The sequence below is a fragment of the Moschus berezovskii genome, chromosome 9 (genome assembly GCF_049115385.1).
Source record: "Moschus berezovskii isolate FMDL1 chromosome 9, NW_MosBer_1.0, whole genome shotgun sequence".
Taxonomy (NCBI): Eukaryota; Metazoa; Chordata; class Mammalia; order Artiodactyla; family Moschidae; genus Moschus; species Moschus berezovskii.
Window position 1 is genome coordinate 31,415,527 of NC_142468.1, and position 18,366 is coordinate 31,433,892.

The 18,366-nt window shown below is 37.6% G+C and overlaps 1 protein-coding gene across 1 annotated transcript in view; it reads right to left on the reverse strand.

Annotated features, from left to right (window-relative positions):
* Window positions 1-18,366, reverse strand: part of LRRC9 (leucine rich repeat containing 9) — a 132,994-nt gene that overhangs the window by 49,699 nt on the left and 64,929 nt on the right. Inside the window, exon 16 of the mRNA XM_055436735.2 lies at window positions 17,262-17,381. Within this exon, the coding sequence (XP_055292710.1) occupies window positions 17,262-17,381 (120 nt within the window). The remainder of the gene's footprint in view (window positions 1-17,261; window positions 17,382-18,366) is intronic.

The following is an 18,366-nucleotide window of genomic DNA, read 5'->3' on the forward strand; positions in this document are numbered from 1 at the left end:
CACTGCAATAAATGTCCATGTTCATAATACTTTAACTGAGAATATTTTCTCAGGAAAGGTTTTTAGAAATAAGATTAATAGTTTTAAGGATTTCTATATTGTTAAGACTCGATAAATATTGCCAAATAGTTTTAAGGAAGTCTGTATCAGTTTTTTCTTCCAACAGTAGGATTTGAGAATGCTCACTCCTTAAATATCCACCAACCTATGTGCCTTATTTTAATTTACATTATTACCAGTGAGGTTGCATGCCTTTTCCATGTTTGAGATCCCATGGACTGTAGCCCAACAGGCTCCTCTGTCCATGGGATTTCCCAGGCAAGAATACTGAAGTGGGTGCCATTTCCTTCTCCAGGGGATCTTCCTGACCCAGGGATTGAACCTGGGTCTCCCACACTGCAGGCAGATTCTTTACTGTATGAGCCACCAGGGAAGCCTGTATCTATACTAGCTATTCTTTTGCTTGTTGTGTTTCCCATCTTTGGCCATTTATATATTTAGATCTTTATTTTACTTAACTTATAAGAAATCTTTAAAACAATTTTCTACTTCTATTCAGTGCAAACAAAATTTTCTTTTAAAGTGTATACTAACTCAGACCCAGAACCGGAAAGTGATAAAGAAAACATGAAGAAAATATTTTGCAACATATTTATTAAAATAAAAATAATATTACTATAATTAAAAATAAACTTGATTTCTTTATAACTTAAACAATTATTTGAATTCACCATAGAATTAGTTACTGCTATATAACGCATAGCTCATATTGTTCTAATAGCACCTATTACAATGACTCAGGTTTCAAGAGTTGAGTGTTCAGATCATTAAAATCTAAAAAGTTTCTGGAAAGTAGTGTTACTGACTTTTATTATAAGTAAGCATAGTAAAAAATATCTTATAATTTACTATCATTATGATTTCTTGAACAAAAGGATATTTGGCAGTAGAAAGTATTAAGGATATAATCTTAGAACAGTCTTTTAAATTAAATAAATTTAGATTTATAAAAATTTACTATATGGTCCGTCTTTTGCCATTTTTCATCAAAAAATGGTTAAAAACTTGTCTCAAATTCTGACACTTGCATGCTGACTAGCATTTGGGAACAATTCATTATATAAAGATAGCTGTCTTCTTTCCTTGAAAACAGGGGTAAGATCTTCACTTTTTTATATTCCCAGAATATAAAAGACACTCCATACACTCCATGTTCAAGGAAGAATATTTTCGGTTTTGCAGGAGAATTTGGCATTTTAATATTTTTTGCGTTTTGGTTTAAATCTTTTGTAAGTTATGGTACAATTCAGCCCAAATTACAAAGATTAAAACTGGTAAGACCTCTTTAAAATATTTTAGGGATAATAGTTCAATCTCTAAATGTAGATTAGCTGTCTTGAGGCATTAGAAATATTTTAACACTAAATTTTTCATTGGAAAAGGTAAGACAGAAGTATTATTTCTATAATCTATAAAATTGCAAATAGCCATACAAATTTGTCTCTCCTTGGCCAACTCTGACTACGGTGTAGTTATTTTCAGAGAAAAAATCTGTTCCTACTTCTTTGCCTTGAATACTCTCCTTTCCTGATAGTTCAGGTGAATGAATGACAGACATACAGCTTTTGATATTTCAGTTTTACATTATGTAGATGTCTTGCTTAGATTTTTTTAAAATCTATAAAAATTATATAATGTATCTCCACTATTTATGAAGCCCAGGTCTTTCATTATATAAACAGTCATAGATTGGGAATTCTGATTCACAAGGCAAAGACAGGGTAATGAACACATAGTAACCATCATTTACTTTCTGCAACCTAGTAGAACCTAATGCCTAGCATACAATGCTGCTGCTGCTGCTGCTAAGTCACTTCAGTCGTGTCCGACTCTGTGTGACCCCATAGAGGGAAGCCCACCAAGCTCCCCCGTCCCTGGGATTCTCCAGGCAAGAACACTGGAGTGGGTTGCCATTTCCTTCTCCAATGTGTGAAAGTGAAAAGTGAAAGTGAAGTCGCTCAGTCGTGTCCGACCCCTAGCGACCCCAGACTGCAGCCCACCAGGCTGCTCCATCCATGGGATTTTCTAGGCAAGAGTACTGGAGTGGCTTGCCATTGCCTTCTCCGTAGCATACAATAGAGTATAGAAACTCTCCATGTTAGAGACACAGTTAAGGAAAATGATAGTAAATATGAAATAAGTAAAAGTGAAAGTCTCTCAGTCATGTCCAACTCTTTGCAGCCCCATGGACTGTAGTCTTCCAGGCTCCTCTGTTCATTGAATTCTCCAGGCCTGAATACTGGAGTGGGTAGCCATTTCCTTCTCCAGGGGATCTTCCCAACCTAGAGATTGAACCCAGATCTCCTACACTGCAGACAGATTCTCTACCGTCTGAACCCCTAGTGGCTCAGCTGGTAAAAAATGAGATAAACTAAAGGCAAACATAAAAACTTAGAAGATGATAGAAGTAACAGGTGAGTGATTAAATTAGGGCATCGCCTTTTGTGATACAGAGATAAATATAATTAATATTAAACACACATACAAAGTCGATTATTGGAAAATACGTAGGCAGAGGGAGCATAATTATTCAATCTCTCTGAATCCCCATATAAAAAGAAAGTAAAAATAAGACCAAAATTCCATGGACAACATTTATAATAAAGCTACATAACAAAGTAGCCCCATAAGTCCCAAAAGAAGTTGGTGGGGATAAACCACCAATAACCACAAGACTACATGGTGTCCATGTCTATGTGAGAGGAAGAAGGAAGCGTCGGGGCATCATCTGACAGACCTGAGAATAAGAGAGTCCCAAAATAGCCAACCAATATTCAGTGGAATGTCTGAAGGCACACTGGGTGCAGTTGAAAATGGGAGTTTTGCCTTCTCTGATACCAGATGAGTGCATGAGATCCAGAGTAAAAAGGTCTGAAGGGGCTGGACCAGTCTAGCACCTATGAATTTTCAAACTGCCCCACCAGGCTCTGGTAAAAACTGAATCCTTGGAGAAGAAACTGCTGGGCTAAGTCAGAATTAAACAGGAAAAGGACAAAGGAAGCAAATAAAAGAGAAAGTTCAGACAGAAGTCAAAGAGTGAAATAAGAGTTAGGAAATCTCAGAAAATAAGTGCTACAACTATTAACAGTACATATAAACAGCAGAAGAGGGAAATCTGTGAAATTATAAAAGCTTCCCCAACACCTGCTTTCGTTTTAAAAGTTAAGAAGAAGTAATTTCACTGGAAAATAAGCAGCAGAAAAGTATTGAGGGCGAGAGACGCCCGGCTCCCGGCGGCGCAGACGCGAGAGACGCCCGGCTCCCGGCGGCGCAGACGCGAGAGACGCCCGGCTCCCGGCGGCGCAGACGCGAGAGACGCCCGGCTCCCGGCGGCGCAGACGCGAGAGACGCCCGGCTCCCGGCGGCGCAGACGCGAGAGACGCCCGGCTCCCTGCGCAACCGACCACGTGCAGAATCGTGGCTGAGAGGAGCTGCCCCGCGCCCAGGGTTGGGGCGGTGGCCGAGAGGAGCTGTACCACGTCCAGGAGGTGGTGGCTGCTTGGGCACCGGAGGGCCGAGAGGAGCTGATCCACATTCAAGGCAGGAGGGGCGGCCTTGAGGAGATACCCCTCGTCCAAGGTAGGGTGCAGCGGCTGCGCCTTGCTGGAGCGGCTGGGAAGGGATACTCCACGACCAGGTGGAATATAGGAATCCAGTGTTCTGGGGAGGAAGGAACAAGACGGCGAGACCACTTTCTTCCCCACAAATTCATCAAAAGAACATTTGAACGTGGAGTAAAGTCCACAAAACCACTTCTGAATACTGGCAGAGGATATCAGGCTCCCAGAAAAGCAGCCCATTGTCTTCTAAAGGAAAGAGAAGAAATCCAGCTCCACCTACCAGAACACTGACACATGCTTCCCTAACCAGGGAACCCGGACAAGTCACCTGTCCAACCCCACACACAGCGAAGAAACTACATAATAAAGAGAACTCCACAAACTGCAAGAAGAAGGAAAGGACACCCCAAGCAAAGCAATATAAGCAAGATGAAGAGGCAGAGAAATTCCCAGCAAGTAAAGGAACAAGATAATTGCCCACCAACACAAACAAAAGAAGAAGATATAGGGAATCTACCTGATAAAGAATTTCAAATTTTGATGGTGAAAATGATTCAAAATCTTGAAAGCAAAATGGAGTTACAGATAAATAACCTGGAGAAAAGGATTGAGAAGATGGAAGAAAGATTTAATAAGGACTTAGAAGAAATAAAAAAGAGTCAATCTACAATGAATAATGCAATAGATGAGATCAGAAACACTCTGGAGGGAACAAACAGTAGAATAACAGAGGCAGAAGACAGGATAAGCAAACTAGAAGATAGAATTGTAGAAATAAATGAAACAGAGAGGAAAAAAGAAAAACGAATTAAAAGAAATGAGGACAATATTAGAGACCTCTGGGACAATGTTAAACGCTCCAACATTCGAATCATAGGAGTCCCAGAAGAAGAAGACAAAAAGAAAGACCATGAGAGAATACTTGAGGAGATAATAGTTGAAAACTTCCCTAAAATAGGGAAAGAAATAATCACCCAAGTCCAAGAAATCCAGAGAGTCCCCAACAGGATAAACCCAAGGCTAAATACTCCAAGACACATATTAATCAAATTAACAAAGATCAAACACAAAGAACAAATATTAAAAGCAGCAAGGGAAAAGCAGCAAATAACACTCAAGGGGATTCCCATAAGGATAACAGCTGATCTTTCAACAGAAACTCTTCAGGCCAGAAGGGAGTGGCAAGATATACTTAAAGTGATGAAAGAAAATAACCTACAGCCCAGATTACTATACCCAGCAAGGATCTCATTCAAATATGAAGGAGAAATCAAAAGCTTTACAGACAAGCAAAAGCTGAGGGAATTCAGCATCACCAAACCAGCTCTCCAACAAATGCTAAAGGATCTTCTATAGACAGGAATCACAGAAAGAGTGTATAAACTTGAACCCAAAGCAATAAAGAAAATGGCTACGGGATCGTACTTTTCAATAATTACCTTAAACGTAAATGGGTTGAATGCCCCAACCAAAAGACAAAGGCTGGCTGAATGGATACAAAAACAAGACCCCCATATATGTTGTCTGCAAGAGACCCACCTCAAAACGAGGGATGCATACAGACTGAAAGTGAAGGGCTGGAAAAAGATAGTCCATGCAAATAGAGACCAAAAGAAAGCAGGAGTAGCAATACTCATATCAGATAAAATAGACTTTAAAACAAAGGCTGTGAAACGAGACAAAGAAGGAAACTACATAATGATCAAAGGATCAATCCAAGAAGAAGATATAACAATTATAAATATTTATGCACCTAACATAGGAGCACCGCAATATGTAAGACAATTACTAACAAGTATGAAAGGGGAAATTAACAATAACACAATAATAGTGGGAGATTTTAACACCCCACTTACATCTATGGATAGATCAACTAAACAGAAAATTAACAAGGAAACACAATCTTTAAATGATATAATAGAACAGTTAGACCTAATAGATATCTATAGGACATTTCACCCCAAAACAATGAATTTCACCTTTTTCTCAAGCGCACACGGAACCTTTTCCAGGATAGATCACATCCTGGGACATAAATCTAGCCTAGGTAAATTCAAAAAAATTGAAATCATTCCAAGCATCTTTTCTGACCACAATGCAGTAAGATTAGATCTCAATTACAGGAGAATAACTATTAAAAGTGCCAACATATGGAGACTGAACAACACGCTGCTGAATAATGAACAAATCATAGAAGAAATCAAAAGAGAAATCAAAATATGCATAGAAATGAATGAAAATGAAAACACAACAACCCAAAACCTCTGGGACACTGTAAAAGCAGTGCTAAGGGGGAAGTTCATAGCAATACAGGCACACCTCAAGAAACAAGAAAAAAGTCAACTAAATAACCTAACTCTACATCTAAAGCAACTAGAAAAGGAAGAAATGAAGAACCCCAGGGTCAGTAGAAGGAAAGAAATCATAAAAATTAGGGCAGAGATAAATGCAAAAGAAACAAAAGAGACCATAGCAAAAATCAACAAAGCCAAAAGCTGGTTCTTTGAGAAGGTGAATAAAATTGACAAACCACTAGCCAGACTCATCAAGAAACAAAGGGAGAAGAACCAAATCAATAAAATTAGAAATGAAAATGGAGAGATCACAACTGACAACACAGAAATACAAAGGATTATTAGAGAATACTATCAGCAATTATATGGCAATAAAATGAATAACCTGGAAGAAATGGACAAATTCCTAGAAAAGTACAACTTTCCAAAACTGAACCAGGAAGAAATAGAAAATCTGAACAAACCCATCACAAGCACGGAAATTGAAACTGTAATCAAAAATCTCCCAGCAAACAAAAGCCCAGGTCCAGACGGCTTCACAGCTGAATTCTACCAAAAATTTAGAGAAGAGCTAACACCTATTCTACTCAAACTCTTCCAGAAAATTGCTGAGGAAGGGAAACTTCCAAACTCATTCTATGAGGCCACCATCACCCTAATCCCAAAACCTGGTAAAGACCCCACAAAAAAAGAAAACTATAGGCCAATATCACTGATGAACATAGATGCAAAAATCCTTAACAAAATTCTAGCAATCAGAATCCAACAACACATTAAGAAGATCATACATCATGACCAAGTGGGCTTTATCCCAGGAATGAAAGGATTCTTCAATATCCGCAAATCAATCAACGTAATACACCACATTAACAAACTGAAAAATAAAAATCATATGATTATCTCAATAGATGCAGAGAAAGCCTTCGACAAAATTCAACATCCATTTTTGATAAAAACCCTCCAGAAAGTGGGAATTGAAGGGACATACCTCAACATAATAAAAGCTATATATGACAAACCCACAGCAAACATTATCCTCAATGGTGAAAAACTGAAAGCATTTCCCCTAAAGTCAGGAACAAGACAAGGGTGCCCACTCTCACCACTACTATTCAACATAGTTCTGGAAGTTTTGGCCACAGCAATCAGAGCAGAAAAAGACATAAAAGGAATACAAATTGGAAAAGAAGAAGTAAAGCTTTCACTGTTCGCTGATGACATGATCCTCTACACAGAAAACCCTAAAGACTCTACCAGAAAACTACTAGAGCTAATCAATGATTACAGTAAAGTTGCAGGATATAAAATCAACACACAGAAATCCCTTGCATTCCTATACACTAATAATGAGAAAATAGAAAGAGAAATTAAGGAAACTATTCCATTCACTGTTGCAACGAAAACAATTAAATACTTAGGAATATATCTACCTAAGGAAACAAAAGACTTGTACATAGAAAACTATAAAACACTAGTGAAAGTAATCAAAGAGGACACTAATAGATGGAGAAATATACCGTGTTCGTGGATTGGAAGAATAAATATTGTAAAAATGAGTAGACTACCCAAAGTAATTTATACATTCAATGCAATCCCTATCAAGCTACCAACAATATTTTTCACAGAACTAGAACAAATAATCTCACAATTTGTAGGGAAATACAAAAAACCTCGAATAGCTAAAGCAATTTTGATGAAGAAGAATGGAACTGGGGGAATTAACCTGCCAGACTTCAGGCTCTATTACAAAGCCACAGTCATCAAGACAGTATGGTACTGGCATAAGGACAGAAATATAGATCAATGGAACAAAATAGAAAGCCCAGAGATAAACCCACGCTCCTATGGACACCTTATCTTCGACAAAGGAGGCAAGAATATAAAATGGAGAAAAGACAGTCTCTTTAACAAGTGGTGCTGGGAAAACTGGTCAGCCACTTGTAAAAGAATGAAACTAGAACACTTCCTAACACCATACACCAAAATAAACTCAAAATGGATTAAAGATCTAAATGTAAGACCAGAAACTATAAAACTCCTAGAGGAGAACGTAGGCAAAACACTCTCCGACATAAATCACAGCAGGATCCTCCAAGACCCACCTCCCAGAATATTGGAAATAAAAGCAAAAATAAACAAATGGGACCTAATTAAAATCAAAAGCTTCTGCACAGCAAAGGAAACTCTAAGCAAGGTGAAAAGACAGCCTTCAGAATGGGAGAAAATAATAGCAAATGAAGCAACTGATAAAGGATTAATCTCCAAATTATACAAGCAGCTCCTGCAGTTTAATTCCAGAAAACTAAGTGACCCAATCAAAAAATGGGCCAAAGAACTAAACAGACATTTCTCCAAAGAAGACATAAAGATGGCTAACAAACACATGAAAAAATGCTCAACATCCCTCATCATCAGAGAAATGCAAATCAAAACCACAATGAGATACCATTTCACACCAGTCAGAATGGCTGCTATCCAAAAGTCTACATGCAATAAATGCTGGAGAGGGTGTGGAGAGAAGGGAACCCTCTTACACTGTTGGTGGGAATGCAAACTAGTACAGCCACTATGGAGAACAGTGTGGAGATTCCTCAGAAAACTGGAAATAGAACTGCCATATGATCCAGCGATCGTACTCCTGGGCATACACACCGAGGAAACCAGAATTGAAAGAGACACATGTACTCCATTGTTCATTGCAGCACTGTTTATAATAGCCAGGACATGGAAGCAACCTAGATGTCCATCTGCAGACGAATGGATAAGAAAGCTTTGGTACATATACACAATGGAGTATTTCTCAGCCATCAAAAAGAATGCATTTGAATCAGTTTTAATGAGGTGGATGAAATTGGAGCCAATTATACAGAGTGAAGTAAGCCAGAAAGAAGAACATCAATACTGTATATTAACGCATATATATGGAATTTAGAAAAATGGTAACCTGAACCCTGTATAAGAGACTGCAAAAGAGACATAGGCATTTAGAACAGTCTTTGGGACTCTGTGGGAGAGGGTGAAGGTGGAATGATTGGGGAGAATGGAATTGTAGCATGTATATTATCATAAGTGACCAGTCCAGGTTCGACGCATAAATTTTCCTCTGTTCATTTCTTTGCATTTGTGCTTTTTTAATAAAAATACTTTTAACTGTAAAAAAAAATAAAAAAAAAAGAAAAGTATTGAGGTAAAATCTCAGAAAAAGCTAAACAAACTATGCATGCATGAAAGAGAGACAGAAATATTGCTGCAAGCAATAAAAGTATACCAGAAAGACATGCCCAAGAAACATATCATAACCATAAACCTATTATTTCAAAACAAGCAAAAAGATGTTAAGAAAGATACAAGATACAAAATAACAACAGAAATCTGAATTAGAAAAACTCAGAAGTAAAGTGAAAGAACCAAGAAAAGAATCTAAAATAATAAAATCATTTCAGAAGTGAATACTAAACTAGTCAAAGACAAAAGAAGTAAACAACAGACAACACCTTAAGAGAAACAGAAAGTGAAAAAGACAGAAATTTTAAAAAATCAAATCAATTAAAAAATTTAAATGGAGATATAAAAAGGACTCAAGAGAAAGTGACAAATAGTGAAGAAAAGATCCAACATATGGATAACGTGTATGACCAAGATAATCATGATAACGTGATCACTGACCTAGAGCCAGACATCTTGGAATGTGAAGTCAAGTGGACCTTAGAAAGCATCACTACGAACAAATCTAGTGGAGGTGATGGAATTCCAATTGAGCTATTTCAAATCTTGAAAGATGATGCTGTGAAAGTGCTGCACTCAATATGCCAGCAAATTTGGAAAACTCAGCAGTGGCCACAGGACTGGAAAAGGTCAGTCTTCATTCCAATCCCAAAGAAAGGCAATGCCAAAGAATGCTCAAACTACTGCACAATTGTACTCATCTCATATGCTAGTAAAGTCATGCTCAAAATTCTCCAAGCCAGACTGCAGCAATATGTGAACCGTGAACTCCCTGATGTTCAAGCAGGTTTTAGAAAAGGCAGAGGCACCAGAGATCAAATTGCCAACATCCGCTGGATCATGGAGAAAGCAAGAGAGTTCCAGAAAAACATCTATTTCTGCTTCATTGACTATGCCAAAGCCTTTGACTGTGTGGATCACAACAAACTGTTGAAAATTCTTAAAGAGATGGGAATACCAGACCATCTGACCTGCCTCCTGAGGAACCTGTATGCAGGTCTGGAAGCAAAAGTCAGAACTGTACTTGGAACAACAGACTGGTTCCAAATAAGAAAAGGAATACGTCAAGGTTGTATACTGTCACCCTGCTTATTTAACTTCTATGCAGAGTACATCATGAGGAACGCTGGGCTGGAAGAAGCACAAGTTGGAATCAAGATTGCTGGGAGAAATATCAATAACCTCAGATATGCAGATGACACCACCCTTATGGCAGAAAGTGAAGAGGAACTCAAAAACCTCTTGAGGAAAGTGAAAGAGGAGAGTGAAAAGGTTGGCTTGAAGCTCAACATTCAGAAAACAAAGATCATGGCATCTGGTCCCATCACTTCCTGGGAAATAGATGGGGAAACAGTGTCAGACTTTTATTTTTGGGGGCTCCAAAATCACTGCGGATGCTGATTGCAGCCAGGAAATTAAAAGACGCTTATTTCTTGGAAGGAAAGTTATGACCAACCTAGATAGCATATTAAAGAGCAGAAACATTACTTTTCCAACAAAGGTCCGTCTAGTCAAGGCTATGATTTTTCCCGTGGTCATGTATGGATATGAGAGTTGGATTGTGAAGAAAGCTGATCACCGAAGCATTGATGCTTTTGAACTGTGGTGCTGGAGAAGACTCTTGAGAGTCCCTTGGACTGCAAGGAGATCCAACCAGTCCATTCTAAAGGAGATCAATCCTGGCTGTTCATTGGAAGGACTGATGCTAAAGCTGAAACTGCAATACTTTGGCCACCTCATGTGACGAGTTGACTCACTGGAAAAGACTCTGATGCTGGGAAGGATTGGGGGCGGGAAGAGAAGGGGACGACAGAGAATGAGATGGCTGGATGGCATCACCGACTCAATGGACATGAGTTTGAGTGAACTCCGGGAGTTGGTGATGGACAGGGAGGCCTGGCGTGCTGTGATTCATGGGGTCGCAAAGAGTCAGACACGACTGAGCAACTGAACTGAACTGAACTGAAAGAAGAAAACCAAAGCAAGGAAACAAAAATTTCTAAAAACTTTCAGTTCAAAAAAAATGATTTTAATATTGTTTTTGGAAGAGCATACTGTGAATCTGAAATCTTGACCCAGAACAACCAATGCCAAGACACACTCTTATAATAAAATTACTAGACTTTAATGAAAACTAAAAAACTTCATTTGGACATCTAGAAGAAAAAAGCCTGTGATTTATAAGAGAAAAAATTATACTTTCTCATCAGACTTTTCTACAGCAACACTTTATGCCACAAGACAATTAAATAACATTTAAGATGCCCAAGAAACATAATTGTGAGCCAAGGATTTTATACCTAACAAAACTGCCTTTCAGGTATAAAGGACATAGATAAACTATTATCAACATGTAGTAACTTAAGGGATATTGTTCCTGTAAGCCCTTCTTGAGGAATCTATAATAGAATATTTTTCTGACTATTAAGATGTTTGATACCAATCTAAGGACTGGTGATGAGAGTTAAATATACAATTATCAATGAACTAAAAGGTAGAGTGTACAGAGTGTAAGGGCTACATGCTCAAAGTAGATATAGTATGATAATTTTAACTTTTTTAAAATAGGGAAGACTGGAAAGAGCATACACAAAATTAAAAAAAAATAGTTATGGTAACATGCTGATGAGGGTATTAGCGTTATCATTCCAAAACTTTGTGTATGTAACAGGGGATAAAACAAATAAATGATTATTAAATATCCTAATTCTATCACCTTGTAATCTTGAAAATCAGGATTATTGGTGTTGAAAAAAAGATATAGATGTATGTAATAGAGAAAACTCAATATTCCCAAAAAATAAGATCATGGCATCCACTCCCATCACTTCATGGCAAGTAGATGGGGAAAAAATGGAAACAGTGGCAGATTTTATTTTCTTAGGCTCCAAAAAGCACTGTGGACAGCGACTGCAGTCAGAAATTAAATGACACTTGCTACTTGGAAGAGAAGTTATGACAAATTTAGACAACATATTAAAAAGCAGAAACATTACTTTGCTGACAAAGGTCCATATAGTCAAAGCTATAGTTTTTCCAGTAGTCATGTAACAGATGTGAGAGTTGGCCCATAAAGAAGGTTCAGCAACAAAGAATTGATGCTTTCAAACTGTGGTGCTGGAGAAGACTCTTGAGAGTCCCTGGACAGAAAGGAGATCAAACCAGTCAGTCCTAAAGGAAATCAACCCTGAATATTTATTGAAAGGACTGATGCTGAAGCTGAAGCTCCAGTACTCTGATGGGAAGATCCGACTCTTTGGAAAAGATCCTGATGCTGGGAAAGATTGAGGGCAGGAGGAGAAGGAGATGACAGAGGATAAGATAGTTGGATGGCATCACCAACTCAATGGACATGTTTTAGCAAACTCTGGGAGATAGTGAAGGATAGGGAAGCCTGGTGTCCTGCAGTTCATGGGATTGCAGAGTCCGACACGACTTAGCAACTGAACAAAACAACAACAGAGAAAAGGTTAAGCTAAATGATTTGCAGTCTTGAAATGGAAATATCAATATAAATTCATAAGGTTAGTTTTAGTTACACATATGCACATATACCAGCCCCCCTCCCACACACACCTCTCTCACAACAAGTCCTGTCCAATGGAAAGACTTATAGTGACTAACCCAGGTTGTGGTCCTGAAATACCACTTCTCTAAAAGAAACCAGGGCTTCTTGAAGAAATAGTTGACTCCATGTCTGCAGTAGGAAAACACAGAAAATGTGTATGGAAAATCATCCATGCTAGGTGTAAAAGAAGCTATCACAGACTACTAGAGTCATGGCTAAAGGAGATAACTTTATGATGCTTCTACTAAGTATGAGAAAATCTGAGCTTTGTCATGATAATAATTGCAATAAATTGAATATCATCAAATATGTTTAAGTCTCTGCATTCCTAATGATATTAAAACAGAAAAAGAATTCCTCATCTTTGGGAAATCATAAGGAACTAATTCATTATCTTCAAAGTTGATAAATAAAGGCAAATAATCAAATATCTTTTCTGCATTTTCTATATGAATGGTTCTACTAGGTACCCAAATAATAGATAAGGGGAAATGTCTCGATGTAAAATATTCCAATTAATAAATGAAAAAGAAATGAGAATAAGAATATTGCTGTTTTATAATTTTCAATGAATTAATGAATATTCAATGCTGGGCTGGATGAATCACAAGCTGGAATCAAGACTGCCAGGAGAAATATCAATAACCTCAGATATCTAGATGACACCAACCTTATGGCAGAAAGCAAAGAGGAACTAAAGAGCTTCTTGATGAAGGTGATAGAGAACACTGAAAAACTGGCTTAAAACTCAACATTCAAAAAACTAAGATCATGGCATCCAGTCCCATCATTTCATGGCATATAGATGGGGAAACAATGGAAACAGTAAAAGACTTTATTTTCTTGGGCTCCAAAATCACTGCAGATGGTGACTGCAGCCATGAACTTAAAAGACACTTGTTCCTTGGAAGAAAAGCTATGCCCAGACAGTGTTTAAAAAGCAGAGACATTACTCTGTCGACAAAGGTCCGTCCAGTCAAAGCTATGGTTTTTCCAGTAGTCTCATTGTACGGATGGGAGAGTTGGACCATAAAGAAGGTTGAGTGCCAAAGAATTGATGCTTTTGAACTGTGGTGTTTTGAGAGTCCCTTGGACTGCAAGGAGAACAAAGGAAATCAACCCTGAATATTCATTGGAAGGACTGATGCTGAAGCTGAAGCTCTAATACTTTGGCCACCTGATGGGAAGAGCTGACTCATTGGAAAAGACTCTGATTTTGGGAAAGAATGAAGGCAGCAGAAGAAGGGGACAACAGAGGATGAGATGGTTGGATGGTATCATTGACTCAATGGAGCTGAGTTTCAGCAAGCTCCAGGAAATGGTGAAGGACAGGGAAGCATGGGGTGCTGTAGCCCATGGGCTGGCAAAGAGTCAAACACGACTGAGCAACTGAACAACAACGAATATAGGCTCCTTGGATCAGAAAATTGACGACTAGACATTATGTGTCTCTTACAGTCTTGCCAGAGGAATGGAATCTGAGTCTGATTCAATCTCTGGATCCAGTTGCCAATTTGGAAAATAAAACTGGTGGGTGGAGGGCATGTAGAGTTGTATCATAAGTAATATATTGGCAAGGTCTAGACTGTGGGAAACTCTTTGGGTTGGAAGGTGTGAGTTTTTCTACAACTGTTTTATGACTCTGCAACTTCAAGGACTGCAGCCCACTAGACTCCTCTGACCATGGGATTTTCCAGGCAAGAAAACTGGAATGGGTTGCCATTTCCTTCTCCAACAAATAAACAGTGGGGAGTGAAAGAGAATAGACGGGAAACTTAAAAGAGACTTAAAAAATACAGTATATTTTAAAAATGGGGGAAACCAAACTGCTGTGCTAAGGATGCACATTTGGGTGATGGAACTATGGGGGGAAAACAGCAGGGAGAGGATAACTATAGAAGTTAAGATAATGATTTCTTGAAGGAATGGGGCATATAAGGATTTACGCTCTGGGTGGCAGAGTTTTATTTCTTGACCTGGACGATACAAGCATGTGCACCTTATAATAATTTACTAAACCACATATTTGTAGTATGTGGTTTTCAGGATCTGTGTTTTATTCTACATATACAGTGTCTCCTCTCTTTGAACACCTGAAGATCCTTATGGTCATTTTTAGAGACATATTTATATATCAGATTCTTGATGTTTGAGGAGTCTATACCTAGTTCTAAAATTCAAAAATAACACTTGGGCATAAAATTTGCCCAGTTCCCTTACATGTAAAATGACCACAGTAATAGTTATTCAATAAGTAGGCTGTGCGGCTACGGTGATGAAAAGAACAACATAACCATGCTGCAATATACACACTGAGCATCTGGCTAAACGCGCTCATCCTGTGTGACTTAAGAGTTTACTCTTTATATTTGTGCCTTAGCAAAATTACCGTGCTTGTTATAACCTTTGGAACTGCTAGAAAATCATTAGAAAAAAAATAAACGAAAAATGCCACCAATTAATATATAGTCCTGGGACCTCTATTAAACTATCTTCTTTTCTCAGTTGCATACCAAACCCTATAGGGAATTCTGTTAAAAAGGACTTTGGCTTACATGTGCCTATCCATTTTCCTAATACCATTAAAATTCCTAGAAGAAATAAAGGCAGTATGCTCTTTGACATCAGTCTTAGCAATGTGTTTCTAGATATGAATCCTCAAGCAATGTGGACAAAAGCAAAAATAAAGAAATGGGACTACACCAAACTAAAAAGCTCTGTATGGCAAAGGAAACCATCAGCAAAATGAAGAGACAACATACCAAGCTGGAGAAGATATTTGCAAATCATATATCTGATGAGGGGCTGATATAAAATATATATTAAAAACTCATAAAACTCAACAACAAAAAACCAAACAACCCAATTTAAAAAATAGGCAGAGAAGCTAAATGGTCATTTTTCCAAAGTTATTTTCAGATGGACAATAGGTAAATGAAAAGATGTTCATCACTAATTATTAGGGAAATGCAAATCAAAACCACAATGATTTGCTATCAAAAAGGCAAGAAATAACAAGAGAGGATGTAGAGAAAAGTGAACCCTCATGCACTGTTTGTGGGAATGTAAATTGCTGCAGCCAACTTAAAGTATGGAAAACAGTATGGAGAGTTCTGTTTTATACTAAGAACAGAACCACCATCTGATCCAGCTATTCAACTTCTGGGTATTTATCCAAAGAGTATAAAAACATAAATTCAAAATATTGTACCCCTGAGTTCATAGCTGAATTTACAATTGCCAAGATACAGAAGCAACCTACGTGCCCATCAATGGATGAATGTATAAAGGAGATGTGGTATATATATACTATGAAATACTACTGAGACATAAAAAAGATGAAATCTTGCCATTTGCAACAACATGGATGGAGGGTATTATGCTAAGAGAAATAAGTCAGAGAAAGACAAATACTGTATTATATCACAAATGTGGAATTAAAAAAAAACAAAGGAATAAACCAAACCAAATAAAGATAAACACACAGATAAAAGGAACAAAGGAGTGATTACCAGTAGGGAAGTAGGGTGGAAGGAGGGAAAAATGGGTAAAGGTGGTCAACTGCTTGGTGATGGATAGAAACTAAACTTTTGGTAGTGAGCACGCTGTAGTGTATATGGAAGTTGAAATATAATAATATTGTACACATGAAACTTACATAGTGTCATAAACCAATGTTACCCCAATTTAATAAAGACTCTGGTTTACTAAAAGAAAAAAGGAAGGGAGTTTAAATACTGAAATCTAAGGCCAATAAACAAAGTAGCAAACTCTCACCACAGTGGGAAAAGTAATGGTGCAAGGGCCTTGACATGGTCACAAGGAGGTAGAAAATGGGCAAGAGCTGAGATGTATTTTAAATATATCTCATCGGATATATTCCGAAAAGGTATGTCGATGACCTGAGACCTATGGAAACAAAGATGCTGGATTGAAGTTCTGGAACCCATATGTAATTATTGTTATATGACATATAACAGAGGAAAAAATCCAGATAAGATCTGTACCTATGTGTACATGTGTATTACTATATTTTTCCTTTGATTTATAAGAAGGCAAACACAAGTCAAACAAGATGTATGTATTTGAAGTTTGGGTAGAAAGGACTAAGCAGAGAGAAAGAAAAATAACCATAAGGATAATGAACAGATGGGAAGAACTGACAACATTAGCTGTGAAGTGGTAAACCAAAAAGTGAAGAAGAAATGAGGACTCACAAGAAGGAGAAAAAAAGGACTGAGAATAAAATAGCAGAAGAAATTGGAAATGACAGTTTATAAATGACATTTTAAAAACGAGTCTGGAGTAGTTTTACATTTATTTCAAGTAGCTAGAACTCAGATATGATCACAGGTGTATATGTGGTTTGTAAACAGAATCTAAATCTAAGACTTATTTTAGAGAATGTAACATACTATAGTTTTATGTATACTTTGTTCCTGATTTGGGCTATATATCTTTAATATGGTATAGATGAGGTCATTATCACAAAAATAATTTATCCATTAAATTAATAATTTTATTTTACTTATATAATTTCAAAAAAGTTCTTACCAGGTGGTATATATCATCTAAACAAGTAAATTCATTAAAGCTGATATTAAGTTTTCGAAGTCCTGTTAACTTGGAGAGATCTCTCAATTTACTCAAGCTGTTTCCAAGTAGATTCAGACTCTGAAGTAAAATAAAATGTAAATAAAAAGTAAGGCAAATTATATTCTAATTATAGCTATTAAATAACACTGAGAGAGACAATGAGAAAAAAATCTAATTTTAAAAGTATAGTCTGTTTTTATAATCTGATTTTACAAGATGAAGTTTATAATAGCAACATTGGACCTGGTACTTGATTAATTTGATTTTCCATTTGCTCTAAGTTTACTAATAATTGGCATGAAATTCTTTTAAGAAGATTATTAAATATTTTGTTGTTATATTCATTAGGGCAATTCTATTTCTCAGGCTAGCTGGTGAACAATGTAGGCCCTAAAGATTTTGGGTATTGGCTAGGTTGCCTCACAGGAGAGAGGATGGCGAGGATATACCCTGATTACAGGAAACCAAATGAGGGCCCTGGACTAAGGAAGAAAGGCTGAGGGTGTTAAAGGGGGAGGATACAATGTCAAGATACAACGTCAAAGAAGGAGTTGAGAGAGTGTCTAAGTCTCTGCATCACAAATTGACTCAGATTTTTCCTGCCCATTTGATCCTGGGCTATCTGAAAATGAATGTTACTATATTTTTATATTTAGGGGAGACACTGATATCTGCATGGGCTTCCCAGGTGGCACTAGTGGTAAAGAACCCACCTGTTAATGCAGGAAACATAAGAGACGTGGGTTTGATCCCTGGGTGGGGAAGATCCCGTGGAGGAGGGCATGGCAACCCAATCCAGTATTGCCTGGAGAATTCCTTGGACAGAGTAGCCTGGCAGGCTATAGTCCATAGGGTCGCAAAGAGTCCTAATGTGGCTATAACCTCTCATTCTTTCAGTCACAGTCTCATGTATCTTTATATTCTAACCTACACCTATATTCCCACCATCACACACCCTAGATAAGACACTAGCTCTTTCAAAACCATGTGCTTACAGATAAAGTATTCCTCTGCATGGAAGACAAAAACAAGGAAATCTTCCATATCCTTCAGAAATTCACAA